Source organism: Musca autumnalis, unplaced genomic scaffold (genome assembly GCF_047663935.1).
Source record: "Musca autumnalis isolate F117 unplaced genomic scaffold, ASM4766393v1 scaffold_4, whole genome shotgun sequence".
NCBI classification, from domain to species: domain Eukaryota; kingdom Metazoa; phylum Arthropoda; class Insecta; order Diptera; family Muscidae; genus Musca; species Musca autumnalis.
In genome coordinates, this window is record NW_027411977.1 from 21,203,332 (window position 1) to 21,231,241 (window position 27,910).

A 27,910-nucleotide genomic window follows, 5' to 3' on the forward strand; every position below is an offset into this window, starting at 1 on the left:
CACCATCGTGCTTGTATACCAAGGGACCGCCAGAATCACCATGGCCGGTTGGCAGTGCGTCTTGGGCAAAGCAGCAGGTTGGATGCGATCGTTGAATTCAACGGCAACGGACAATTTGATCAAGGAAATGACATTGCTCAAGGAGTTGTGATCCCAGCCTTAATGGATAACAATGTTGAACTTGGAGGTGTAGATACGTTGATGACCCTTTTCGTTGTCATCCTTGATATCAATGGCGCCCAAGTAAACGGTAACACCATCAGCACCATCGGCACAATGGACAGTGATCAAGATCCAACATTCAGAAATCACGGTACCACCACTTCAAGCACCGAGCTACCGAACACCATACTCAAACCAGCTTGATAGGGGAATTGACCAGGCTTTTGCCATTACACTTTTGGCGGTAACGACCTTCCAATTCTTCCAATGTAGTGCCAGCCGAAGCAACGGCCACCCACAAAAAAGCTTAGAACAATGATTGCTTTCATGGTTTGCTTTCATTTGACTACTCCCTAAACTACAGTAGCTATCGGCTTTTAAAAAAAAGTTTTTATTGTAATTTCTCGTAGGAGTTGAGCGAAAGGAAAGGCGTGTGAAAAAGGAAAGGCGAACAGATTCCCACACAACCTCCAAAATTTGCAAACGGCTTCGTTGTTAGTTACACAGGCAGTGAAATCAGCTTCTCTGGCAATGATTCTAATATTATGCGGAAGATATTGTAACTGCTAATATTGTAATAAAGATACCACCAAGCTTCAAATGGAGAGAATTAAAGAATGTAATTTCTACATTTTATACTTATGATAGGAAAGTTGTAATTATATTATGAAATTCATCGAAGAAGAAGATCTAATGGCATTATTGAGGAAGTAAAAACCCCAGCAGAGAAGATAAGGAATTCTTGTACCATTTTTAAAGATATATGGTATGTACATAGTAAGAAGATTTATGACCTCTCAAGGCATTAAAAATTGGCTATAAAAGCCATGCCTTTCCATGGCGGTGGTGAACAGTTAACATTTTCGCGATGAATTCCATTGTAGTTCCAAGTTTATTTTTATTTCAAGTATTTTTACATGTTTTCGTTCGTGATGTAGTTTTTTCATACTGTACAGGTACCTCACATAAGATACATGTGCAGTTTCTTATACCCATCCGAAAACCACTAAATATGTAAGATTGTCATGAGATGCAAAATCACATTCCTATTTTTCCCTACATTCCCATTATTTGCTCTCATATTTCCTCTCTTGTTTGGTAAATGCTCACAACTTTGTTCTTTATACTCTCCACGATATTATGGAGGGTATAATTAAATTTGTCATTCCGTTTGTAACACATCGAAATATTCATCGGAGACCCTATAAAGTATATCGTCACCATAAATGCCGGAATACGTAACCGACATGAAAATCGAAATTCGTTTTTTGGTGGAATCAGATACATAAAGCTAAAATACATGCTCTGGGAAAATTTCAAGCATCTACATTTTAAAATCACGATCCTATACAAGAAATGCCGAAAGACGTAACAACATACTGTAATTTTCATAAAACACAAAAGGCGTAACCCTCACTATTTCAAAATGAAACATCAGTAGTGTTCAATGTATTCTTTGATTTTTCCAGAATATATTATGCCAAAAGTAGGGTTTATTGCGCTGATAACGAAAATGTATAATTTTCATGTGGAGCGGATCCGCTTATCCGGTTATTTGACCCGAAAGTCTAGATTCAAAAACTGGATTAGACCCGGTTCTACTGAACCGATTACTACAAAATGAATATCGTATGAAAGCTTATGGAAATACCTATCACATGGTTGCTTACTTTAACAGTTTTGGCTTTTACTCGTAATCGGCTTATTTCTCCATATGTTTAATTTGACTCTAAGGTGACGATATCTCAAAAATGGTGGATACTTTCAAAAATCACAAACACCATTCTTGTAGTTAATTTTTAAATCAACAACTTTTAGTTTAGATGGTTTCCAATATGTCTTACAGAAAAAAATCCATAATTGAATCAATTGAAGAGGATGACAGAAGACATGTGTCCTGATTTAAAAAAAAACATCTAAAACGGCATATATGGAAAACAATATGTTAAACGGCCAAAAGGAAGTGGTTATTGGGAAGGCAATGCAAGACAAATGAAGCCCAGATGTACATCATAATTTTGTAAAGGCAGGTCGCTTCGAAATTGCTCATTTTTTCAAGAGAAAGAACGAACGGAAATACTCAAAATTTCTGACAGCAAAACGTACGTAACGAGAATATTGAGACGTTTATACGAAAACGAGTATATGGTCAAAATTCACGTCGTTCCAATACAAAGAAATTTTCTGTATTGGTTTACTTAGACAAAAAGACAGGAGTTCCTACAGTCAATAAACTGAGAATTGACTTATGATCCTAGTGGTATAACTTGTTTTAAAACTGATATCAAAAACGACTACCAGATTCTACCATAGAGAAGTTCCACAAATTTTGAAGCAGTGCATCCTCCATCCTACTTTTATGACAAAATTCTTATGAGAATTAAAAGTTTCATTTAAATTATTACAGATCACTTAATTTATATTAACTACATTTTGTCGATAAATTGACATAAATACAACAATAAATATAATATTCTAGATCTGATGATTTAAATATAGTCTAATACAATTGAACTTATAAATAATTATAGTGATGTTATACTTATAAATAATTATAGATAATTATAGTGATGCTCACCTAATTGTGGTCCATTGAAATATCACCGTTAAGACTGGGAATTGAACCCAACACTGTCAGATTGCTAGTTTAAAGTTCACATAGCCGCGTAGGCCAATAAGCTAATTCTAATTTAATTATAATTTTTCATTTATACTAATTTCTTCAAATGTATACTCAATAAATTGTGGGTTACGTCGTTTGGCATTTCAGAAAAATACAATACCAAAAGACGTAACCCACACAGCTTCTAACATTCTGGAAAAAAAATTTAATTTTTTTCCAAGAATATATTTCTTCTCTGTCTTAAAACACAATACTAAAAATTTTCGATATTTTATAACACCGTTTTCATTTTATAACGTTTTTTGCTTCTCCTGTAAAGTTTTATTTTTGTGGGTTACGTCTTCCGGCATTTATGGTGACGATATATATTCTTGATCAGGGTAAAATTCTAAGTCGATCTAAACCTGTCCGTCTGTCTGTCTGTTGAAATCAAGTTACAGCACGCAATTTTTAAGATAGAGCTTTGTAATTCGGTTTAGAAGTTTCTATTACTCCTAGGATGTTAGTATGGTAATGGGCTATATCGGTCCACGTTTTGATATAGCCCCCATAGAACGGTACCACCCGATTTTCGGTATTTTGAAGGTTTTAGCTTCATTATCACTAATTTGGTACATAGTCTTCTTTGGGGGTATACAACTTTCCCCCAGAATTTTGTCGGTATCGATCTACGCCTTCATATAGCCACCATAGAACGGTACCTCCCGAGTTTCGGTATTTTGAAAGTTGTGGCCTCAATATTTTACCGAAATGGCTGAAATTTGGTATATATTTTTGTTGGGGGTATACATTTTCCACCTTTAAATTTGTCGGCATAGGCCCACGCCTTCGTGTAGCCCCCATAGAACGGTACCTCCCGATTTTCGGTATTTTGAAGGTTGTGGCCTAAATATTCCTCCGAAATGGCTGAAATTTGGTATTTAGTCTTCGTTGGTGATATAAAACTGTTAACCAGAGATTTGTCTGTACAGGTCCACGCCTTCATATTGCCCCCATTTCCGACTAAAATTCGTCAGTCCACGTTTCGATATAGCCCCCTTGAAACGGTACCTCCCTATTTTCGTAATACGGAAGGTTGTGACGTCAATATCCCACCAAAATTTCTGAAATTCGTTATTTAGTTTTCCAAGGGGTTATAAAATATTGCAGAATAGTATTATCAGTATAGGTCGGTATTTTTTAAGTTTTAGATACATTTACTTACTGAAATATAAGAAATTTGGCATTTAGTCTTCTTTGAGTCTAAAAACTTTACGCCAGAAATTTGTCGGTATTGATTGACGTTTTGAAATAGCCCCAACAGAACGGTGTTTACCGATATTGCTGAAATTTAGTATTAAGTCTTCTTCATGCACGAAAGGAAACCAATTATTTCATTTTACTTCAATTCAGCTCTGGTGGTGGGTATAGCAAGTTCGGCCCGGCCGAACTTAACGCTATTCTTACTTGTTTTCTTTGTAATGGTCTCATCATCTCACCATCACATTGACACTGTATCAACAAACCACAACACAACAACCTGACTGAAATACAACTAAACACTTTACGCCTGCCTTAGCCACCATGACGCCTTTGGGCACTTGCTGTGTTCACAAACTCACTCTCACTTGTGGTGAGTTTGAATCTTACTCTCACCACCGATCATTTCTAACAAGAAATCCATTGGATTTCATTTCACGTTTAATAGTTAAAATCGAGTGGATTTCGTAAATGTAAACTTACTATGAGGCGATGAGATCATTCAAAAGAAAATGAGAACAAACTTGAGAGCATTTACCAAACATGAGAGGAAATATGTGAGCAAATAATGAGAATGTTGGGAAAATTAGGAAAGTGGTTTAGCATCTGATGAAAATCTGACATATTTTTGAAAAAAAAAGAAAATGGTGGCTTTCAGATGGATATAAGAAACTGCACATACACATCATGAACGAAAATATGTAAAAAATCATGAAGTTCTTTTTTCGTGTGGCTTAGACACGAGCCTCTCCTTATACATATGTCGATAAGTAGCATGTTTGACTGAAGTCTGTGTTTTGCATACTTGTGTCTTGGGTAGTAGCAGCTCCATCTAATTGACACAATTTTAATGGTTTTTTTTATTTGGGCCACTACCGTCTACCTACTCAGATCGTAGAATAAACGTCATGCAGTAATGCATACTTGATAATCATATTGAATATCCTGATATTCGTTTGCTTCGGAATTTTGGATGACTATCACACTTCTATAGAAGATCATTACCTCATTTACACATACAATTTTTCACAAGGCTTTGGATCATCCTTTATTACATTTTATTTATTTTTATTTAGTCTAAGCAGACCATTTGGTCTCCTTCTCACAGAAGGACGCTGATTCTTCTTGACAAAAGTGGCCCGGCTATCTATTTCTTATAGAAGCTGACTTATTCAGATCTTTTCTAATTTAATTTAATTTTTTTAAATTGCCGTCGAATAATATCTTTAAGAAAACCCTCGACAAACAAACGATTTGATTTGCAATACGATAACATAAGTATCAAACCACATATTTCCAAGAATAAATGTTTTCCTACTATGCTTGCAATGAATGCACTGACCATTATTTCAATTAATTTTTTAATTTTTAGAACAAATGGATAAGATAAAACAATATATTGTTGTATATTCATTTTAGCAAATCGTTAGATTTAGCTATAAAAACTAAGCTATTGCAACGAGCAAGACAGTAGTCAATCCATTGACAATGAAAGCATTCGTCGCTCTAAGTTTATTCGTGGCCGTTGCCTCGGCTGTGCCATTGGTCCCCTTGATGCCCCTGGAAGAATTGGAGGGACGCATCACCAACGGTGAATTGGCCAAGGCTGGTCAATTCCCCTATCAAGCCGGTTTGAGTTTGGTGTTCGGTAGCTCTGGTGCCTGGTGCGGTGGTACCTTGATTTCTGACCGTTGGGTCTTGACTGCTGCCCATTGTACCGATGGTGCTGATGGTGTTACCGTTTATTTGGGTGCCATTGACATCAAGGATGACAACGAAAAGGGTCAACAACGTATCTACACCTCCAAGTCGAACATTGTTATTCACGACCACTGGGATCCCAGCACCTTGAGCAATGACATTTCCTTGATCAAATTGCCCGTTACTGTTAAATTCGACGAACGCATCCAACCTGCTGCTTTGCCCAAGAAGGACGGTCATTACTCTACTTATGAAGGTGATATGGTTTGGGCTTCTGGCTGGGGTAAGGACAGCGATAAGGCCACCACTGTTTCCCAGTACTTGCGTTACATTGAAGTGCCCGTCTTGAAACAAAGCACCTGCAAAACCTACTACGTGGGTATGGTTACCGACAAGATGATCTGCATCAGCGGCAAGGATGGAAAATCTACCTGTAATGGTGATTCTGGTGGTCCCTTGGTACACAAGCACGATGGTGTCAACACCGTTATCGGTGCCACCTCCTTCGGTATTGCTTTGGGTTGCGAAAAGGGCTGGCCAGGTGTATTCACCCGTGTCACCTCCTACTTGGATTGGATCGAAGAGAAATCTGGTGTTGTCAACAAGTAAATAATGTCAACAATTTGATTACTCTGCTGAATAAATTGTTTCGATTATAAAATTTTATTTGAGTTTGTTGGATTATATACTCGGATGCAATTTGGGTGGGGCTAATTTGTGAATGGGGAATCAATTCCATTACTTTATTGAATCTGAGGCAATTGAAGGAAAGTGTATAAGAGACGTGACTTGATTTCACTTTCAATTATTAGTAAAATATAAATATTTTTCGCGAACATCCGAGAATGTACAAGGTGCACAACTTCTCTCTACTTTTGGACAGCAATGGGTAAAATAGGGTCTATATTGAATTTGTCATACCCCCCGATTCTGAGAAATTAGCACTTTTAAAGCTGGAACTCCACAATATTTGATCAGGGGACTATGAAGATCTTTCTCAGACCGTGAGGGAAATTGTTTTGCCCTGGAAAATATTTCTCAAGTATGAGAACATTTTATTTGTTCACAGGAGTAAAAAACATTTCAGAAATCCTGGACAAATTATTAGTACTAATAGAGCTTATGATCCTCTTTAACAAGACATTCCGAGAAAATCACGGCTAAAATAACTCATAGAATAGTTACTTTAGGGAAGAACATCTTTATAAAGAGTTTTTAACCTGAGTAGGCGGGATTATATTAAAACAGACAAAAGGCCGTTTATTATTGTTCCGCATACAATGCGTTCTTGTCCTTACCCAAGATACAAACAACCCTTGTGCCGATAAAACTACCACCGCGATATGAGCAATGATTCGTGCCTAGGATATTTCACTTTTCAATCGACATGTTAGGAACATCCTTACCATTGTTAAGAAAGTTTATCAGCTTAAGGATCATGTCTTGGCTAGGACCAACATATTTACCGACAGAGACTATAAAACTACCACACGTACGTACAAAAGGCTCATGCCTAGGATATTAATAAAAGCACTTCTTAATTGACATTTTAGGAATATCCATACCTTTGCTAATAATGTTTATCAGCATAAGGATCATGCATTGGCTGTGGTCAACAAATTTATCGACAAATACTTGAATTCCGATGATAATTAGTTTGTTGCTTTACTTTTGAAAATGGTAAAACCGGCAGAAGTAGTAGGAGTTGTAAACTGCTTCCATATGAATTATAAGGTGTCTGAAGTAAAGGAAGCTTTTCGAGCAAAAAGTGGTAAACTTGAAGATTCTTGCGCGTAAAGAAACAGAGCTAATACCAACAAACAACGCCACCAATCATAGTTATTAATAGAATATACTTTCTGACAAAAGGTTTGCGAAAATGTCTTGAAATTGAAATGAGAATACTAGCAGATACTATGGAAGATGCCACAAAGTTTTTACGTAGTATTATGAGTACAGACAGTGGAGTGTATGCTGATGTTAAAAATATAATAGTTAAGGCTCACATCTCCTGGAGAAAAGTGACAATCTTCTCGAATATCATACGGGAGTGAATTGACCAACACCTCAGAAAAAAGAACATTATAAACAGTTTTCTATAAAAACTATAGGTATCACTAGTGAATCCAATATTTCGCCAGTTTTCAGCTTTGAGAAACCTATTTATAATCTTAAGTAATGAATCAATTATTCAATTTCTTACTTGACCCATTTCTACAAATCCCACAGCCATCACTCAAAAAATAACTCAAATCGCATTTTATAAAATAACTAATTTATTTAACAGAGTATTCAATATCATGGTAACATCATTTACTTGTTGACAACACCGGATTTCTCTTCGATCCAATCCAAGTAGGTGGTGACACGGGTGAATACACCTGAACAGCCCTTTTCGCAACCCAAAGCAATACCGAAGGAGGTTGACACCATCGTGCTTGTATACTAAGGGACCGCCAGAATCACCATGGTCGGTAGACAGTCCATCTTGGGCAAAGCAGCAGGTTGGATGCGATCGTTGAATTCAACGGCAACGGGCAATTTGATCAAGGACATGTCATTGCTCAAGGTGTTCCTAGTCGGAGTGGAAAACAATGTTGGACTTGGAGGTGTAGATACGTTCTTGACCCTTTTCGTTGTCATCCTTGATGTCAATGGCACGCAAGTAGACGGTAGCAACATCGGCACAATGGGCAGTGTCAAGATCCAAAGTTCAGAAATCACGAAACCACCACACCAGTCTCCGAACACCATACTCAAACTAGCTTGATAGGGATACACCAGTGGCGATACGATCTTCCGATGGTATAACAGGGACCAACGGAAGGCGTTGTTGAATTGGCGTAGTGCCAGCCGAAGCAACGGCCGGCCACAAATAAGCACGGACGATGATTGCTTTCAATTGACTACTCTCTTAATTACAGTAGCGATCGGCTTTTTAAAAAAGTTTTTATATTAATTTCTCGTAGGAGTTGAGCGAAGATTTTTTTTGCCTATGAAAAAGGAAAGCCAAACAGATTCCCACACAACCTGCAAAATAGGCAAACGGCTTCATTGTTAGTTACGCAGGCAGTGAAATTGGCTTCACTGGTAATGATTCTAATCTTATACTTATACGGAAGTTATTGTAACTGCTAATATTGTAATGAAGATACCATCAAACATCATCAAGAAGACCATAATGTTTATATTTTAACGATCAAACTGAGTATTGCAAGATCTAAATTCCTATGTTCTATACTTTTGATAGGAATTTGTAGTTATATTATAAAATTCCACTGAAGAAGATCTAATTGCGTTATTGCAATACTTTTCTTCTTCTTGTAATACTTTTACAGATAGTAAGAAGATTTATGAACTCTCAAGGCATTAAAAATTGGCTATAAAAGGCATGCCTTTCCATGGCGGTGGTGAACAGTTAACTAGGGTGTCCAAAACCGAAACCGGTTAACCGGTTTTAAGTTACAAAACCGAAACCGGTTTTCGCTAAAAACGTCATTTTCGGTTAACCGAAAAAACCGGTTATTTGTGTCGGTTAACCGGTTTAAAAAAATAGTAATATTTATACCCTACACCACACAGTGGTAAAGGGTATCATGTCTTTGTGCATTTGTATGTAACATACAAAAGGAAACGAAATAGACCCACAGTTCACTTTCTGAGTCGGTTTATGCGTGTCCGTCCGTCTGTCTGTCTGTCTGTCCGTCCATGTATTTTTGTTCGCAACATACAGGTCGCATTTTTTGTCCGATTCAGCTGAAAATTGGGGACTACAACTTTATTAGCCATAGGAAGAACGCTATTGCTTTTGGTGAAAATCGGTTCAGATTTGGATATAGCTCCCATATAAATGTTCGCCCGATTTCACGTATTTGCTGCACCAAACACGCTACATACGTCCGATTTTGATGAAATTTGGAATGTTTGACTGAATTCGGTCTAGAAATAAGTGTGCCAAATTATATCGAAATCGGTTAAGATCTGGATAAAGCTCCGATTTATATTTTACATATTCACAGTGGTGTAGGGTATCTTATAGTCGGCACCGCCCGACTTTGGTCCTTTCCTTACTGGTTTTAATATTTCATAACAATTGTATTCTTTATGGTAAACTAAATTAACTAACACAAGGTACGGCAAAGTTTTAAATGTCAGATACCTTTAAATTTGAAAAATAGTTTGTGTAAAATGTAGAGTTGTGCAAATTTAGTTCACCACGCAGTTCCAATGGTCACACCATTTGTATGAAAAATCTGCGTATACGTTACATTTTTGAACTAATGCAGTGAACTGGAACTAGAGCTACAAATTAAAACGAATGTTTGGTCCAACTTAGTCGTTATTCAAATAGCCGCCGAATTTTTAGTAATTTCACGATAATTTGAGATTGGCAAAGCAAGACGAAGAATCAGAACATAATAAATTCTTTTGGTACACATTATATATTTGTAAGGGCTTTTACTATACTTAGGTCAGAATTTCGGTCTTAATTTTGCTGTCCCCATTTCGAGGTTTATTGTCAAATAACAAGGATATTATGAGATAATTATATAAAACCGAAGTCGTTATACTTAATTTACCCCTTGCCGCACATTTTTAGTCAAATATATATCAATTATGAACAAATTTGTACCTATTTAACAAAACCGGTTTAAACCGGTTAACCGGTTTTGAAAATTTTTAAAACCCGAAAACCGGTTTTTGAAAAATTTGAAAATTTCGGTTAACCGAAAACCGTTTTGTTTGGAAAAACCGGTTTTTTTGACACCCTACAGTTAACATTTTCGCGATGAATTCCATTGTAGTTCTAAGTTTATTTTTTGCCTGGCAATGGTTGGCGTTGTGCCACCAATCCCTAGACGCCTACCCAAAATATCATTGGCTGAGTTGGAAGGACGCATTATCAATGGCCAAGTGGCCTCTGAACGTCAATTTCCCTATCAAGTGGGTTTACACAGAAAAAAATATTTCAAGAATTTTTTCATATTTACGTTGATAATGTAGTTTTTTCATACTGTACAGGTACCTAACATAAGATACATATGCAGTTTTTTTATATCCATCCGAAAACAACTATTTTTCAAAAATGTGTAAGATTTTCATTTTCCTATTTTTCCTTACATTCCCATTATTTGCTCTCATATTTCCTCTATTATTTGGTAAATGCTCTCAACTTTGTTCTGTTTTTCTCTGTAATGGTCTCATCATCTTACCATCACATTGACATTAGGTATGTACGATAACCTAAAAGTTTGTACAAATATGCACAAACTTTTACAAAATGCTGTTCGATAACAAACTTGTTCAGTAAAAGAGAATTGAGAAGTCTTGCAAGAACTTGCAAAATCTTTTTACTTGCAAAGTTATCGAACAGGCATATTGTATCAACAAACCACAACACAACAACCTGACTGAAATACAATTAAACGCTTTACGCATGCCTTAGCCACCACGACGCCCTTGGGGAGTTGCTGTGTGCACAAATTCAATCTCGCTTGTGGTGAGTTTCAATCTTACTCTCACCACCGATCATTTCTAACAAGAAATCCAGTGGATTTCATTTGACGTTTAAGCAATTCATAGTTGAAATCGAGTAAGTGTAAACTTACTTTGAGGCGATGAGATCATTCAAAAGAAAATGAGAAAAAACTTGAGAGCATTTACCAAACATGAGAGGAAATATGAGGGCAAATAATGAGAATGTAGGGAAAATTAGGAAAGTGGTTAAGCATCTCATGAAAATCTTACATATTTTTGAAAAGGCTTTGGATCATCCTTTATTATTTGTACAGGTACCTCACATATTATACATGCGCAGTTTTTTATATCCATCCGAAAACCACTATTGTTCAAAAATATGTAAGATTTTCATGAAATGCAAAATCACTTTACTATTTTTCCCTACATTCCCATTATTTGCTCTCGTATTTCCTCTCTTGTTTGGTAAATGCTCTCAACTTTGTTCTCTTTTTCTTTGTAACGGTCTCATCATCTCACCATCAAATTGACACTGTATCAACAAACCACAACACAACAACCAGACTGAAATACAACTAAACGATTTACGCCTGCCTTAACCACCATGACGCCCTTGGGGAATTGCTGTGTGCACAAATTCAATCTCACTTGTGGTGAGTTTCAATCTTACTCTCATCACCGATCATTTCTAACAAGAAATCCATTGGATTTCATTCGACGTTTAAGCAATTGACAGTTGAAATCGAGTGGATTTCGTAAATGTAAACTTACTATGAGGCGACCAGATCATTCAAAAGAAAATGAGAATGAACTTGAGAGCATTTACCACACATGAGAGGAAATATGAGAGCAAATAATGAGAATGTAGGGAAAATTAGGAAAGTGGTTTAGCATCTGATGAAAATCTTACATTTTTTTGAAAAAAAAAGAAAATGGTGGCTTTCAGATGGATATGAGAAACTGCACATATACATCATGAACGAAAATATGTAAAAAACCATGAACTCTTTTTCCATGTATCTTAGACACGACCCTCTTCTTATACATATGTCGATAAGTAGCATTTTTGACTGAAGTCTGTGTTTTGCATATTTGTCTCTCGGGTAGCGATAGCGGCTTCATCTAATTGACCCAATTTTAATGGCTTTTTTATTTGGGCCACTACCGTCTACCTACTCAGATCGTAGAATAAAGGTCAGACAGTAGTGCATATTTGATAATCATATTGAATATCCTGATATTTGTTTGCTTGGGTATTCGGGAAGACTATCACACTTTGTAACATGCTACGAGCTTGGAATACTGTGTCAAGTCATACCCTGCTGTTGTTGTGTATGCAACATTTGTGAGTGTTTCTATCCATGCACCGGCTTGGCTCATCGACCTTGCTCGAACATGTACATTCGAAATCCCCTTACGGGTCTCATGACTTATGAAAACCCCAAAAAATATATTTAGCTTGGCTGGTGCTACCTTACATCACCTTCTCAAATAACTCAGAACATAGTAAATTCCATTAACAACTGGGCTATAAAGAAATTCATTATACCCTCTTTATTCATACAGGGTCAGGTCTTAACATTTTATATAATACGTTATAGGATATCTTAGATCTAATTTAAATCCATAATGATCCTATAGTGAAAATAATTATGAAGGATGATAACGATATTTCATGGGCGTAAATATCTCTATTACGCCCATGAAATATCGTTATCATATGTTTATCCCATTAAGTGACACTGCGCACTAAGTTCACTGCTTGGTAAATCAAAACAAACAAAACCTATTGAGCTCAATGGTTACTATGTGTGGTCATAGAATATGGACCGGATTTAACTCTAATAATTTTGTATAATTAATGGGATTAACATTAACAGGCGTTAATTGTTATTTACAGAATTAATCGTGGTAGGATTGGATCCAATAAAATCGTTCTTATATTGAGCACATTACTCAATGTATACGAATCGAATATAAAATTAATGAAATACAAAAATGTATATAATATAGTATTATTGCGGTGCCTCACGAGCAATAGGATATGTGATCTTTTTTAAAATTATTTCAAATAATCACTGTTTTTTTTTTTACACAGGTCGAAAGATATGCTCTGTTCCAGAACCTGTAACAAGCTACTATTTTTTACTACGATAACATTTTTTCCTTTATGTTATCGGAAAAAATAGTACAAATTAGTAGATTCTTGCAGTACTGGAACAGACCAATAAATTATGGCCGTTTAATTGAGTAGCCAAAAGTCTGCAATAGTCACTTTTCTACCGAAGACCTTTAATAGCTAATTCGTGATAATTTAATCCAAAGGGCTAATGGTGTGAGATAATCACTCTCCAAAAATTTAAAAATATTTTTCTGAACAACTGTACTCCAGTAGAACGTGATTTCTAAACCGTTAGCTAAAACTGACATAAGCTATTGCGCGTAGACGTACCGTTAGCTATATGGCACATAATGTGATCTAGGCATACAAACATACGTACACATACATATAAATTGACACAATTTATGATTGCAAAAAGATAAATCACATATTCTGGTATATACTATCGGCTGATCGTCGATGGGATATAAAATTAGATCCAAATACTTTCCCGTCTGTGACGGAAAGGTATTGGATACTAATTAAACATCTTTTACACTGGTCGCAACAGGATCACTCAAGGCTGTGACACTATTTGACACACACAATTTGGACGTTACGGCTTTTGTGTACTTATCCTGAATCCAAAAGTTGTTACAATGGTTATTGCTCGGATGAAAGTCCTCCTTTTAATGCATACGATATGATTGTTAACGTATCCCGGTGGTGGTGGGGTTACGTGACTTCAATAGGCAAACGAGATTGGGTCCGAATCAAAAGATGACTGATGTTTAATTGGATAGCGGTCCAAGTGGTGGTATTTCTTGCTATTTCTCAGGTGAATGACGATGCAAGGCTCAACCTGTACTTCGGGCAATGCAAGCGAGGGAATATTCTAGTTGAACCGCAAACAGCAACGTTGCCTTCTTCCAAAATGGCGGAATGGTTTTGCAATGCTGTAATATGCAGGTTACAATTTCTCCACGTAAAATTCGTTTTGCTCACCCTTCACGTCAACTGGGTACCTGTTTAAGCGAATGCTGGTTTTCAAACAATGTGGTGCCAGAACTCTAGATGATAGACACGGTGTATGAGGGAGGCACATAAAGAGGGCCACGAGGAGATTTGCAACTCATCCTAGTAAAAGGAAGAAAGAGATTTGCAAGAAAACCAACAAAAAAATTGTCAGGAATTGTTTTCCATTGCAAATTAGATGTTTTTCCACTCACCACCGGTATGTTGCCAAAGAAATTTTGGCGGAACAAACAGGAATTCCAGTTGGGGTTAGGAATCTCCTAACTCTAAGCTCAATTAAACTTTGAAGCTTAACTTTTAGCTTCAAAACCACTTTTCTATTTGTTCGTTCGCTTCGTTTTCTTGTAATTACTTAAATGGCGGCGGAAGTTGATTGCACATACGTCATTTTGCGTGGTGTTGCCCCCTATCAGAAAAAACAGCTGTCGTGATCTGAATAACTACCTTTATTCAAAAACGTTCCATTGTGGTTTCGTGCGTTTGACGCGTGCAATCAGGGTGACACAACAAGGTCTATAGAAGATCATTAGCTCATTTACACATAAAATTTTTTACAAGGCTTTGAATCATCCTTAATTACATTTTATTTGTTTTTATTTAGTCTAAGCAGATGGTTTGGTCTCCTTCTCACAGAAGGACGCTGATTCTTCTCAACAAAAGTGGCCCGGCTATCTATTTCTTATAGAAGCTGACTTATTCAGATCTTTTCTAATATAATTTATTTTTTTTTTTTAACTTGCCGTCGAATAATATCTTTAAGAAAACCCTCGACAAACAAACAATTTGATTTGCAATACGATAACATAAGTATCAAACCGCATATGCTTGCAATGAATGCACTGACCAATATTTTCAATTAATTTTTTAATTTTTAGAACAAATGGATAAGATAAAAGAATATATTGTTGTATTTTCATTTTAGCAAATCGTTAGAATTTGCTATAAAAACTAAGCTATTGCAACGAGCAAGACAGTAGTCAATCCATTGACAATGAAAGCATTCGTCGCTCTAAGTTTATTCGTGGCCGTTGCCTCGGCTGTGCCATTGGTCCCCTTGATGCCCCTGGAAGAATTGGAGGGACGCATCACCAATGGTGAATTGGCCAAGGCTGGTCAATTCCCCTATCAAGCCGGTTTGAGTTTGGTGTTCGGTAGCTCCGGTGCCTGGTGTGGTGGTACCTTGATTTCTGACCGTTGGGTCTTGACTGCTGCCCATTGTACCGATGGTGCTGATGGTGTTACCGTTTATTTGGGTGCCATTGACATCAAGGATGACAACGAGAAGGGTCAACAACGTATCTACACCTCCAAGTCGAACATTGTTATTCACGACCACTGGGATCCCAGCACCTTGAGCAATGACATTTCCTTGATCAAATTGCCCGTTACTGTTAAATTCGACGAACGCATCCAACCTGCTGCTTTGCCCAAGAAGGACGGTCATTACTCTACTTATGAAGGTGATATGGTTTGGGCATCTGGCTGGGGTAAGGACAGCGATAAGGCCACCACTGTTTCCCAGTACTTGCGTTACATTGAAGTACCCGTCTTGAAACAAAGCACCTGCAAAACCTACTACGTGGGTATGGTTACCGACAAGATGATCTGCATCAGCGGCAAGGATGGCAAATCTACCTGTAATGGTGATTCTGGCGGTCCCTTGGTACACAAGCACGATGGTGTCAACACCGTTATTGGTGCCACATCCTTCGGTATTGCTTTGGGTTGCGAAAAGGGCTGGCCAGGTGTATTCACCCGTGTCACCTCCTACTTGGATTGGATCGAAGAAAAATCTGGTGTTGTCAACAAGTAAATGATGTCAACAATTTGATTACTCTGCTGAATAAATTCTTTCGATTATAAAATTTTATTTGAGTTTGTTGGATTATATACTCGGATGCAATTTGGGTGGGGCTAATTTGTGAATGGGGAATCAATTCCATTACTTTATTGAATCTGAGGCAATTGAAGGAAAGTGTATAGGAGGCGTGACTTGATTTCACTTTTAATTATTAGTAAAAAATAAATATTTTTTACGAACATCCGAGACTGTACAAGGTGCACAACTTCTCTCCACTTTTGGACAGCAGTGGGTAAAATTGGGTCTAAATTGAATTTGTGATGCCCCACGATTCTGAGAATTTAACACTTTTAAAGGTGGAATTCCACAATTGCTTAAAATAATATTCCCATGGGAAGCATTTGATCCGGGGTTTATGAAGATCTTTCTCTGTCTTTGAGGGAGATTGTTTTGCCCTGGGAAATATTTCTCACGTCTGTGAACATTTCACAATAGTAAAAAACATTTCAGAAATCCTGGACAAATTATTAATACTAATACTATTTAAACAAGTTAGAGCTAATGATCCTCTTTAACAGGACATTCCGAGAAAATCACGGCTAAAATAATTCAAAAAATAGTTACTTTAGGGAAGAACATCTTTATATAGAGTTTTTAACCTGAGTAGGCGGGATATATCGAAACAGACAAAGCCCGTTTATTATTGTTCAGGATAGGTAGCATTCTTGTCCTTACCCAAGATACAAACAACCCTAGTGTCGATAAAACTACCACCGCGATATGAGCCATGATTCGTGCCTAGGATATTTATAAAATCACTTCTTAAGCGACATTTTAGGAACATCCTTACCATTGCTAAAAATGTTTATCAGCATAAGGATCATGTCTTGGCTATGGTCAACATATTTACCGACAGAGACTATAAAACTACCACACGTACTTATCAATGGCTCATGCATAGAATATTTATAAAAGCACTTCTTAATCGACATTTTAGGAACATCCTTCCTTACTATTGCTAAACATGTTTATCAGCACAAGGATCATATCTTGGCTATGGTCAACATATTTACCGACAAATACTTGAATTCGAATGATAATATCAACAGACAACGGCACCAACCATAGTTATTATTAATAGAATATACTTTCTGACAAAAGGTTTGTGAAAATGTTTTAAAATTGAAATGAGAACACCAGCAGATACTATGGAAGATGCCACAAAATTATTACGAAGTATTATGAGTGCAGACAGTGGCGTGTATGTTAATGTTAAAAATATAATAGTTAAGGCTCACATATCCAGGAGAAGGTGGCAATCTTCCCAAATATCATATGGGAATGAATTGACCAACTCCTCAGGAAAAAGAACTCTATAACCAGTTTTCTTTAAAAACCATAGGTATCAAAAGTGAAACCAATATTTTATCAATTATTCAAATTCTTACAGACCCCATAACAACCTATACCGACAGCCAACAAACCAAAGTATAATTCAAATAGCATTTTATAAAATAAATAATTTATTTAACAGAGTATTCAATATCATGGTAACATCATTTACTTGTTGACAACACCGGATTTCTCTTCGATCCAATCCAAGTAGGAGGTGACACGGGTGAATACACCTGGCCAGCCCTTTTCGCAACCCAAAGCAATACCGAAGGAGGTGGCACCAATAACGGTGTTGACACCATCGTGCTTGTATACCAAGGGACCGCCAGAATCACCGTTGCAGGTCGACTTCTTGCCAGAGGTGCTGATGCAGATCATCTTCTCGGTAACCATACCCAAATAGTAGGTCTTGCAGGAGCTCAATTTCATGACGGGAACTTCAATGTAACGCAAGAATTGGGAAACAGTGGTGGCCTTGTCGCTGTCCTTACCCCAGCCAGAAGCCCAAACCATATCACCTTCATAAGTGGAGTAGTGACCGTCCATCTTGGGCAAAGCAGCAGGTTGGATGCGATCGTTGAATTCAACGGCAACGGGCAACTTGATCAAGGAAATGTCATTGCTCAAGGTGTTGGGATCCCAGTCGGCGTGGATAACAATGTTGGACTTGGAGGTGTAGATACGTTGTTGACCCTTTTCGTTGTCATCCTTGATGTCAATGGCACCCAAGTAAACGGTAACACCATCAGCACCATCGGTACAATGGGCAGCAGTCAAGATCCAACGGTCAGAAATCAAGGTACCACCACACCAGGCACCAGAGCTACCGAAGACCAAACTCAAACCAGCTTGATAGGGGAATTGACCAGCCTTGGCCAATTCACCATTGGTGATACGACCTTCCAATTCTTCCAAGGGCATAACAGGGACCAATGGAAGGCGTTGTTGGAGTGGCATAGTGCCAGCCGAGGCAACGGCCACAAATAAACTTAGAGCGATGATTGCTTTCATGGTCAATGAATTTGACTACTGTCTTAATCACAGTAGCGATGGGCTTTTTATAGGAAAAAAGTTGTTTGTTTTGCCAAAAGTATTCTTCAGCGAGATAACTTTTTTAACTTATCCCGCAGACAGTCGACTTTTTTGGTAGTAGCGTAAAAGTGTGACCGAAAACGCATTCAATCAATATTTTGATTTTAGTTTTGATAATTGTTATCGTTCATAATTATAGGTAGCTTTGATTTGTTGGGATTTTCTAGTGTTTATGTTTTTATGGATGGGTGCTTGCGAAGAAGTTTGTCGAACTATTTGAAGGGGCTGGTGTAGATATGATTTGCTATTTTATTTGTGGTGTTTTTTGGGTAATGTATTTGTACAGAGAGAATCAGAAGTGGGACATTTCAAAGCAAATCATAGGCTAAACTAAATGTTACAATTCAAACTTTCTGCCACCAATATTTTCGTATTCTTGCTTTACATTAAAGTTCACATCTTGTAATAAAACAACAGCAGGACCTCTTATACGGTGGGCCTTAACTAACTTTAAACGGATGAAACTTACACCTGAGAAGTTTTTGCGGATTCTGAAACTAATATGTTCATAGAGGAGAAATCCGGAAACAACAAAAAATCGCTGTAGAGATTTTTAAATAAATCGCTGTTAAAGTTCCCATTTTTAGGTTGTTTTTATGTTTTCAGGATATTGCTTGGTATTGGAAAATCCTAGAAAAAATTGTAAAGACCAATCTCGTAGAGAATTATCACAGCTACAGCATTTTCTTTAAGATTGGATATCATTAAGATAGGACTTGCGGTCTCCAAGCAAAATCGTGAAAATCTAAAAATGTGAACTTTAACTTCGATTTATTTAAAAATCTCTACAGCAAGTTTTTGTTGTTCCCGGATTTTTCTCATCTATTAACATTGCGGTTTCAGAATCCGCAAAAAAATCTCAGGTGTAAGTGGTTTTCATTAAAAGTTAGTTAAGGCTCACCCTGCTTGACATTGTTTTATAAGGAGGCGATACAGTCAGCGAATTGTCCCAATTTGAGCTTCTATATCTCAAAAACGGTAAAACCTACGAAAATATATTAAAGAATAATCTTGTAGAGAATTATAACTGCAATATTTTCTTTAGTCTCATTTCCATAGGACTGAAAATAATCTTCTTCAAAGCAAGAAAAAGTAACTTATTATCAGAACTTTGTTTATATTTTTTTTAGATGTTGCATTTATATTAAAGAAATTCAAAAATTGTATATGCGAAATAATTCTATTGATATAGTAAGTATTTCCTACAACAAACGAAATCTATACGTGTTTGGTTTGTTAATGTGGTAGTGGTGGTTGTTTAAGCTGTTGTGCTTTGTTGACACGGAGTCAATGAGCGTGTAGATACGATAGAGAGGAGGAAAGACAACAACAATAGAAGCAAAACCACAGCATCTTTATAGGCAAAGCACAAAAACGGGGTTTTGCCAGAAAAAAAAAAAAAAAATAATGGGAAATGTAGGGGAAACTAGAAAATTTATTTTAGAAAAGCATTCATACTTTTGCAAAAATAGTATTGTGTACATGAATACAAAAATTTGGACAAAAAAATATGAAAGGAATTAGTAAAAAAATCATACTTTTGTTTTTTCTGCGTATTATCTTCGAGTCCGAACGGTGTGCCACAAGACACCACTTGTAAAAAGTAAAGCATGGCTGCAATACTCAGGAAATGTGGCCTACATCTGAGAGTTTTTCTTGCCAAGGCTGAAAAATTTTATGATTTCTGGCTTGGGAATCGAACCCAGGTATTTTATATGGAAAACAACATGCAATTACCGTTTAGTTTGCTATTGTTTTTGTTGTACTCTTTCATGTTTGTTTTGACCATGCAGAGACGTCATTGCTGTTCATTAAATTCTCTTGTGTTTGTCACTCTGTCGGCCATATGTATGTATATGTCATAGTTCGCTACCAGATCTTCAGTCTAGAAACATCGGTAACGAGAAGCGATTGGCAAACATTCCGGGGAGTTGTGGGTCAGTTGTAATTGAGACTGTGTGTTCTGATTAGAGTTAAGCTGTGTGCTTCCTAATTAAAGTCGATTGTGAATAAATGTAATAAAGTAAATAAAGCATTGTAGAACCCGTAATCTAAACAAACCCTAGTTTTATTTCATACAAATAACGTTCACACGAAGTTTATCTAAACCTAGTTCCGTAACAATATTTTTGTTTTCAAACAAATACATGCGAATATTGACGTGAAACCATATCTTTTCAGAAAATCAGCGACAAACAAACAACTCATCCAACCAATATGGACGATAACATAATTATCAAACCTTATGCTGCTCTTGAGTTTGACTGCGTCTCAATTAGTGTGACAGGCATGCACTGACCAATATTTTGAATTATTATTATTTTTTTGCCATTTCTAGAACAAATGGATAAGATAAAACTATTCGCTGTTGTTGCTGGATCTTCCGTTTTAGCAAAGCTTCATATTTTGCTATAAAAACTTATTGCTTAGACTTGGCAAAAACAGTAGTCAAATTCATTGACAATGAAAGCAATCATCGCTCTAAGTTTATTTGTGGCCGTTGCCTCGGCCGGCACTATGCCACTCCAACAACGCCTTCCATTGGTCCCTGTTATGCCCTTGGAAGAATTGGAAGGTCGTATCACCAATGGTGAATTGGCCAAGGCTGGTCAATTCCCCTATCAAGCTGGTTTGAGTTTGGTGTTCGGTAGCTCTGGTGCCTGGTGTGGTGGTACCTTGATTTCTGACCGTTGGATCTTGACTGCTGCCCATTGTACCGATGGTGCTGATGGTGTTACCGTTTACTTGGGTGCCATTGACATCAAGGATGACAACGAAAAGGGTCAACAACGTATCTACACCTCCAAGTCCAACATTGTTATCCACGCCGACTGGGATCCCAGCACCTTGAGCAATGACATTTCCTTGATTAAATTGCCCGTTGCCATTGAATTCAACGATCGCATCCAACCTGCTGCTTTGCCCAAGATGGACGGTCACTACTCCACTTATGAAGGTGATATGGTTTGGGCTTCTGGCTGGGGTAAGGACAGCGATAAGGCCACCACTGTTTCCCAATTCTTGCGTTACATTGAAGTTCCCGTCATGAAATTGAGCTCTTGCAAGACCTACTATTTGGGTATGGTTACCGAAAAGATGATCTGCATCAGCACCTCTGGCAAGAAGTCGACCTGCAATGGTGATTCTGGCGGTCCCTTGGTATACAAGCACGATGGTGTCAACACCGTTATTGGTGCCACCTCCTTCGGTATTGCTTTGGGTTGCGAAAAGGGCTGGCCAGGTGTATTCACCCGTGTCACTTCCTACTTGGATTGGATCGAAGAGAAATCCGGTGTTGTCAACAAGTAAATGATGTTATCGTGATATTGAATACTCTGTTAAATAAATTATTTATTTTATAAAATGTGATTTGAGTTATTTTTTGAGTGATGGCTGGGGGATTTTTTGTAAGGGGTCATGTAAGAATTTGGATAATTGATTCATTGCTTGAGAATATAAATATGTTTCTCAAAGCTGAAAACTGATGAAATATTGGATTCACTAGTGATACCTATGTTTTTTATAGAAAACTGTTTATAATGTTATTTTTCCTGAGTTGTTGGCCAATTCACTCCCATATGATATTTGAGAAGATTGTCACTTTTCTCCTGGAGATGTGAGCCTTAGCTATTATATTTTTAATATTAGCCACTGTCTCTGCTCATAATATTTCTTAAACACTTTGTGTCATCTTTCATAGTATCTGCTGGTATTCTCATTTCAATTTCAAGGCATTTCCACAAACCTTTTGTCAGAAATAATAACTAGACATCGGATTTTTGCATATTTTTAAAAATTATAATGCAAATAATTCGTTTATTAAACAATAGGTTTCTTTGTACGTATTATTGATAATTTTTAATATGACATCCAATTTACATTATTAGAACGACATAATTCTATATAGTAACGTAGTTAGAATTGTTTGAAATTTCCAAAACATGCAAAAATCCGATGTTTTATAATAACTATGGTTGGTGGCGTTATCTGTTGATATTATCATTCGAATTCAAGTATTTGTCGGTAAATATGTTGACCATAGCCAAGATATGATCCTTGTACTAATAAACATGTTTGGTAATAGTAAGGAAGGATGTCCCTAAAATGTCGATAAGAAGTGCTTTTATAAATATCTTAGGCATGATAGTTTTATAGTCTTTGTCGGTTAATATGTTGGCCCTAGCCAAGACATGATCCTCATGTTGACAAACATTCTGTGCTTTTATAATCCTAGATACGAGCCTTTTGCTCTTACATCGGTTGTAGTTTTTAGTCTTTGTCGGTAAATATGTTACATATAGCCAAGGCATGATCCTTATATTGTTATTATAATCATTCTTAGCAATGGTAATGATGTTCCTAAAAATGTTGATTAAGAAGTGATTTTAGAAATATCCAATACACAAGCCTTTTACTCATAAATCGGTGGTAGTTTTATCGACACAAGGGTTGTATGTATCTTGGGTAAGGAAAAAAAGCGATATCTATCCGGAACAATTTTATGTGGCTATTTTTGTCTGTGTCCATATACCCTCCCTACTCAGCTTAAAAAACACAAAACTCGCTATTATCTGAGATCATCTAAACGTGATTTTTCTCAGAAAACCTTGTTACAGAAGGCTATTAGCTCTCACTTTAATAAAATGGTATTTTATTGTAGCAAAACAATTCGGTGGTCTGTAACGGCCTAAGAAATATTTTTTTTCAGATATTATGTTCTCATGGCCGAAGAAATATTTTCCGAGCCAAAACTATAACCCTCAATGTCAGAGCAAGATTTTCTTAATTCTCTGATCGAGCATTTCCCATGGAAATATATTTTAAGTGTTTATACCTTTAAACAAGAATAATATCTCAGAGTCTGAGGTCGGAGACAAATGCAATTTCAGAGCCAATTTTACTCAGTCATTGTATTCCGTAAAATGTGTGAAGCTGCACCTTGTAACTTATCGGATGTTCATGCGAAATAGTTCTTTTTACTGATAATTAAAATTAGAAGTGAAATCAAGTTATGTCCATTGAAGACTTTCTCTTTAATTGATTCCCATGTACCCTTTGTGCCCACCCAAATAACATCCTAGTTTATATCCCAAGAAACTCAAATTAAAATTTATAATTTAAACAATTTATTCAACAGAGTAATCAAATTGTTGACATCATTTACTTGTTGACAACACCAGACTTTTCAGCGATCCAATCCAAGTAGGAAGTGACACGGGTGAATACACCTGGGAAGCCCTTTTCGCAACCCAAAGCAATACCGAAGGAGGTGGCACCAATAACGGTGTTGACGCCATCGTGCTTGTATACCAAGGGACCACCAGAATCACCATTGCAGGTGGACTTCTTGCCAGAGGTACTGATGCAGATCATCTTGTCGGTAACAACACCCAAGTAGTAGGTCTTGCATGTGCTTTGCTTCATAACGGGAACTTCAATGTAACGCAAGAATTGGGAAACAGTGGTAGACTTATCGCTGTCCTTACCCCAGCCAGAAGCCCAAACCATATCACCTTCATAAGTGGAGTAGTGACCGTCCATCTTGGGCAAAGCAGCAGGTTGGATGCGTTCGTTGAATTCAACGGCAACGGGCAATTTGATCAAGGAAATGTCATTGCTCAAGGTGTTGGGATCCCAGTCGGCGTGGATAACAATGTTGGACTTGGAGGTGTAGATACGTTGTTGACCCTTTTCGTTGTCGTCCTTGATGTCAATGGCACCCAAGTAAACGGTAACACCATCAGCACCATCGGTACAATGGGCAGCGGTCAAGATCCAACGGTCAGAAATCAAGGTACCACCACACCAGGCACCGGAGCTACCGAACACCAAACTCAAACCAGCTTGATAGGGGAATTGACCAGGCTTGGCCAATTCACCATTGGTAATGCGGCCCTCCAATTCTTCCAAGGGCATCAAGGGGACCAATGGAACGGCCGAGGCAACGGCCACCAACAAACTCAAAGCTACGAATACTTTCATTGTCAACGCTGTTTAGGTATTGACTACTGTCTTTTCCCCAAATGTTTAGAGGTTTTTATAAGAAAAATAACATTCATCCAGATGTCTAGTATTCTCTGAAATGCATAACTACGCTTTATCTAAGTCAATTGCCATTGGTCGGTAAACATTAATTAGGGCATTATGTTTTTAATGCACACCGTTTTCCATCCTTTATCATATATTCTATTTGTCATAATTTGTATTATCAAATTCAATTAGAGACACACTATTGTTTTTTATTTTTTTGTTTATTTAGATTATGCAGAATGCTTATGAGATTTGTGTGGTTCCAATTTGCAAGTTGGCGAAATATCTTTTATATCATATTTTTCATTTTTGACTCTATTAATTAACTTCTGATATCGAAATATTATGCTATAGTACGCACGACCCTTGCCTAAATTTGTTATGTCTGAAGTTCTTATCTTTTAGCGTCATTATCAATTTTCCGCTTTAAAGTTGTCACAAATAAGGTAAACAATAAATCATTGAAATGTGGTCAGAATAGCAAATTCATGTTGAGAGATTTTGTCCTACATAAACCTGAGTTAGAAATCTTTAAAGACTTTAAAGCCTTCTACTTTAACTAGGCGTTTACACACAGACAGTATTGGCAAGACAATAGCAAAGTTACAAACCATTTCACCAATACATTCATACTTTTCTGAGTACATATTTAAAAATTTATAAATGTATTTGTGGAAAAGGTTTGAATTTTTGCTGTTGTCTTGCCAATACTGGCATTTGTAAACGCCGGGTTAGGGACCAAACTACAACACATTTACGACATGTATAAATGGGTTACTCAGTATAAACATTGCGCCCCCTAGGTTATATTAAATGCTAAATGAACACAGCAAGGGGTAATGCAATCCTTTAAGATCCTAAATTCAGTTGTCTGGTCTTTAAATCAAGTTAATTTTCTATCTTTAAGAGGAATACAGATCCATTGTTTAAATTCACACCAGGCCCCCAATCTGCAGCGCCTAAATGTATGCACTATGCACTAGTTGACGTTAAGATGACGCTCGTTTTAAAGAATGCAGTATCAAAGATTTTTTTTTCAAAGTTTCTTACCTTAGATTAAATTTGGTTGTAGGTTGCGCTGCAATTTTAGTAGACAGCTACTCCACTCGGTGACAAGCGATACATTGTGTTCGTCCTGAAAGGAGAGAGAGAGGGAGTGAGGAGACGAGAGGAAGGGGGGAAACTGGAATGGAGGAAATACAAGGAGAAATGGAGAAAATCAAACTTAAGTGGTGAAGAAGTTAATCACGGTGAGTCTTAACTAATTTTAAATGGAAGGTGCTTACACCTCGGAAGTTTTTGCTGTTTCTGAAACTACAATGCTCATAGATGAGAAATATCATGAAACAAAAAAATCGCCGGAGGGATTTTAAAATAAATCGCGATTTAAGTTCACATTTTTAGGGGTTCTTTAGGTTTTCACGATTTTGCTTGGAAACCGCGAGTTCTATGTAAATCGCACTAAAGCAAATGTTGTAGCAGAGAAAATTCTCCACAAGATTGCCCTTTATGATATTTTCGTATATTTTACCGTTTTTAAGATATGGAAGTTCAAATTGGGACAATGCACTGACTGTATCGCCCCCTTATAAAACAATATCATGCACAGTGTCCCTTAACTAACTTTTAATGAAAACGGCTTACACATGGGATGTTTTTGCGGATTCTGAAACAGCAATGTTCATAGATGAGAAAAATAAAAAAAGAGACAAAATCGCCGGAGGGATTTTTAAATAAATCGCGATCGAAATTCACAATTTTAGGGTTTTTTAGGTTTTCACGATTTTGCTTGAAAACCGCAAGTCGTATCGAAATGAGTCTAAAGAGAATGTTGTAGCTGTGAAAATTCTCTACAAGACTGACCTTTAGGTTTTTTCTTAGGTTTTACCATTTTTGAGATATAGAGGTTCAGTTCAAATATTTAGGTTTTTATCTTAAGTCTCCAAGATCTTGCTTGGAAACCGCATGTCATATCAAAATGGGACTAAAGAAAATGTTAAAGCTGTGAAAATTCTCTTCAAGACTGGATGGTTTATTTTTTTCTAGGTTGTACCATTTTCAAGTTAATAAGTTTTATTTGAAAAATTGCAGTAATGACATTGTTTTATAAGGAGGCGGTACAGTCAGTGCATTGTCTCGATTTGAACATCTATATCTCAAAAACGGCAAAACCTACGAAAATATCATAAATGGCAATCTTGTGGCGAATTTTCAAATCTACAACATTTTCTTTAGTCCCATTTACATAGGACTCGCGGTTTCTAAGCAAAATCGTGAAAACCTAAAGAACCCCTAAAAATGTGAAAATAAATCGCGATTTATTTGAAAATCCCTCCGGCGATTTTTTTGTTTCATGATATTTCTCATCTGTGAGCATTGTAGTTTCAGAATCAGCAAAAACTTCCGAGGTGTAAGCACCTTCCATTTAAAATTAGTTAAGGCTCACCGTGTAATGGAACTTAAGTAGATCTAAATAAACCTACCCATAGAAATTTAAAAATCCTCCAGTATCCCATCAGGGTTGTGTGTTCTATGGAAGAGAATAAAGAGATGCAATCTCAAGGGTACTGTGTCTTTTGTTCAACAGACAAGGTAAGAGAAGTGAGAAGATACTCGATCGTGTATGTCTCTTCGAGAGCCTTCAGTACTCAATGTTGTTGTTCTCTCATTGGCTTATCACAGATCCTGCACGTTGTCGTAACAACAGGGAATAACGAATTCAAATGAGAGCTATGCCAGCCGTTGTTTATCAAAGGGACATTAGTCTCCCATCAATCCTCTCTCATTTTTGTGGACACCAATACACTAAGCCATTGGCGCTCGCTTCCTTACGGTAGCGTAAAAACAAACCATATGTATTCTCTCTTTACTTTTGATTTGCCATTGCTTAGCAATGGGGAGAGTGTGTTACCACTACTAATACACCAACTAATTTGAGCATCCATGCACTAAACCAGAGTGAGGCAGAGAACATTTTTGGGTCTCTCTTGTGCTCTCAATGAGCATAAATTTGTTGTTGTTCACAACGTGTTAGCATCTACACAGGCTGTGAGCGATAACAAATTTACGCTCACTTAGAGCACATTGGCTCTCTTGTGAGTCACAATGCCTCCTCCTGCACTAAACAGTAATGACCACTATAGCAATTATCATCTCTGATTTGTGTTTTCCCAGCAAACCAATCGTACAGACATCGTAACGAAATCGGAACGAAATTCGGACGATAGGTCCGATATCTGATCCGAAATCGAAA

The 27,910-nt window shown here is 37.0% G+C and overlaps 5 protein-coding genes and 1 pseudogene across 5 annotated transcripts; 3 read left to right on the forward strand and 3 right to left on the reverse strand.

Annotated features, from left to right (window-relative positions):
- Positions 1-5,512: 5,512 nt before the first annotated feature.
- Positions 5,513-6,334, forward strand: LOC141401909 (brachyurin-like). The gene has a single exon (XM_073982464.1). It carries the CDS (start codon positions 5,513-5,515, stop codon positions 6,332-6,334), a length of 822 nt encoding a protein of 273 aa, XP_073838565.1.
- Positions 6,335-8,170: 1,836 nt separating this feature from the next.
- On the reverse strand, positions 8,171-12,630 carry LOC141401911 (collagenase-like; annotated as a pseudogene).
- A 2,700-nt stretch (positions 12,631-15,330) lies between these two features.
- LOC141402165 (brachyurin-like) lies at positions 15,331-16,204 on the forward strand. The gene has a single exon (XM_073982948.1). The coding sequence runs from the start codon at positions 15,331-15,333 to the stop codon at positions 16,150-16,152; it is 822 nt and encodes a 273-aa protein (XP_073839049.1). The 3' UTR covers positions 16,153-16,204.
- A 1,496-nt stretch (positions 16,205-17,700) lies between these two features.
- Positions 17,701-18,546, reverse strand: LOC141401919 (brachyurin-like). Its single transcript, XM_073982485.1, has one exon. The coding sequence runs from the start codon at positions 18,544-18,546 to the stop codon at positions 17,701-17,703; it is 846 nt and encodes a 281-aa protein (XP_073838586.1).
- A 2,544-nt stretch (positions 18,547-21,090) lies between these two features.
- Positions 21,091-21,936, forward strand: LOC141401922 (brachyurin-like). The gene has a single exon (XM_073982489.1). The coding sequence runs from the start codon at positions 21,091-21,093 to the stop codon at positions 21,934-21,936; it is 846 nt and encodes a 281-aa protein (XP_073838590.1).
- Positions 21,937-23,787: 1,851 nt separating this feature from the next.
- On the reverse strand, positions 23,788-24,609 carry LOC141401926 (brachyurin-like). Its single transcript, XM_073982495.1, has one exon. The coding sequence runs from the start codon at positions 24,607-24,609 to the stop codon at positions 23,788-23,790; it is 822 nt and encodes a 273-aa protein (XP_073838596.1).
- Positions 24,610-27,910: the final 3,301 nt, after the last annotated feature.

Excerpts from the sequence above, each read along its gene's own strand:
- LOC141402165 (XM_073982948.1), top strand. The coding sequence starts at position 15,331 with ATGAAAGCATTCGTCGCTCTAAGTTTATTCGTGGCCGTTGCCTCGGCT.
- LOC141401909 (XM_073982464.1), top strand. The coding sequence starts at position 5,513 with ATGAAAGCATTCGTCGCTCTAAGTTTATTCGTGGCCGTTGCCTCGGCT.
- LOC141401926 (XM_073982495.1), bottom strand. The coding sequence starts at position 24,609 with ATGAAAGTATTCGTAGCTTTGAGTTTGTTGGTGGCCGTTGCCTCGGCC.
- LOC141401919 (XM_073982485.1), bottom strand. The coding sequence starts at position 18,546 with ATGAAAGCAATCATCGCTCTAAGTTTATTTGTGGCCGTTGCCTCGGCT.
- LOC141401922 (XM_073982489.1), top strand. The coding sequence starts at position 21,091 with ATGAAAGCAATCATCGCTCTAAGTTTATTTGTGGCCGTTGCCTCGGCC.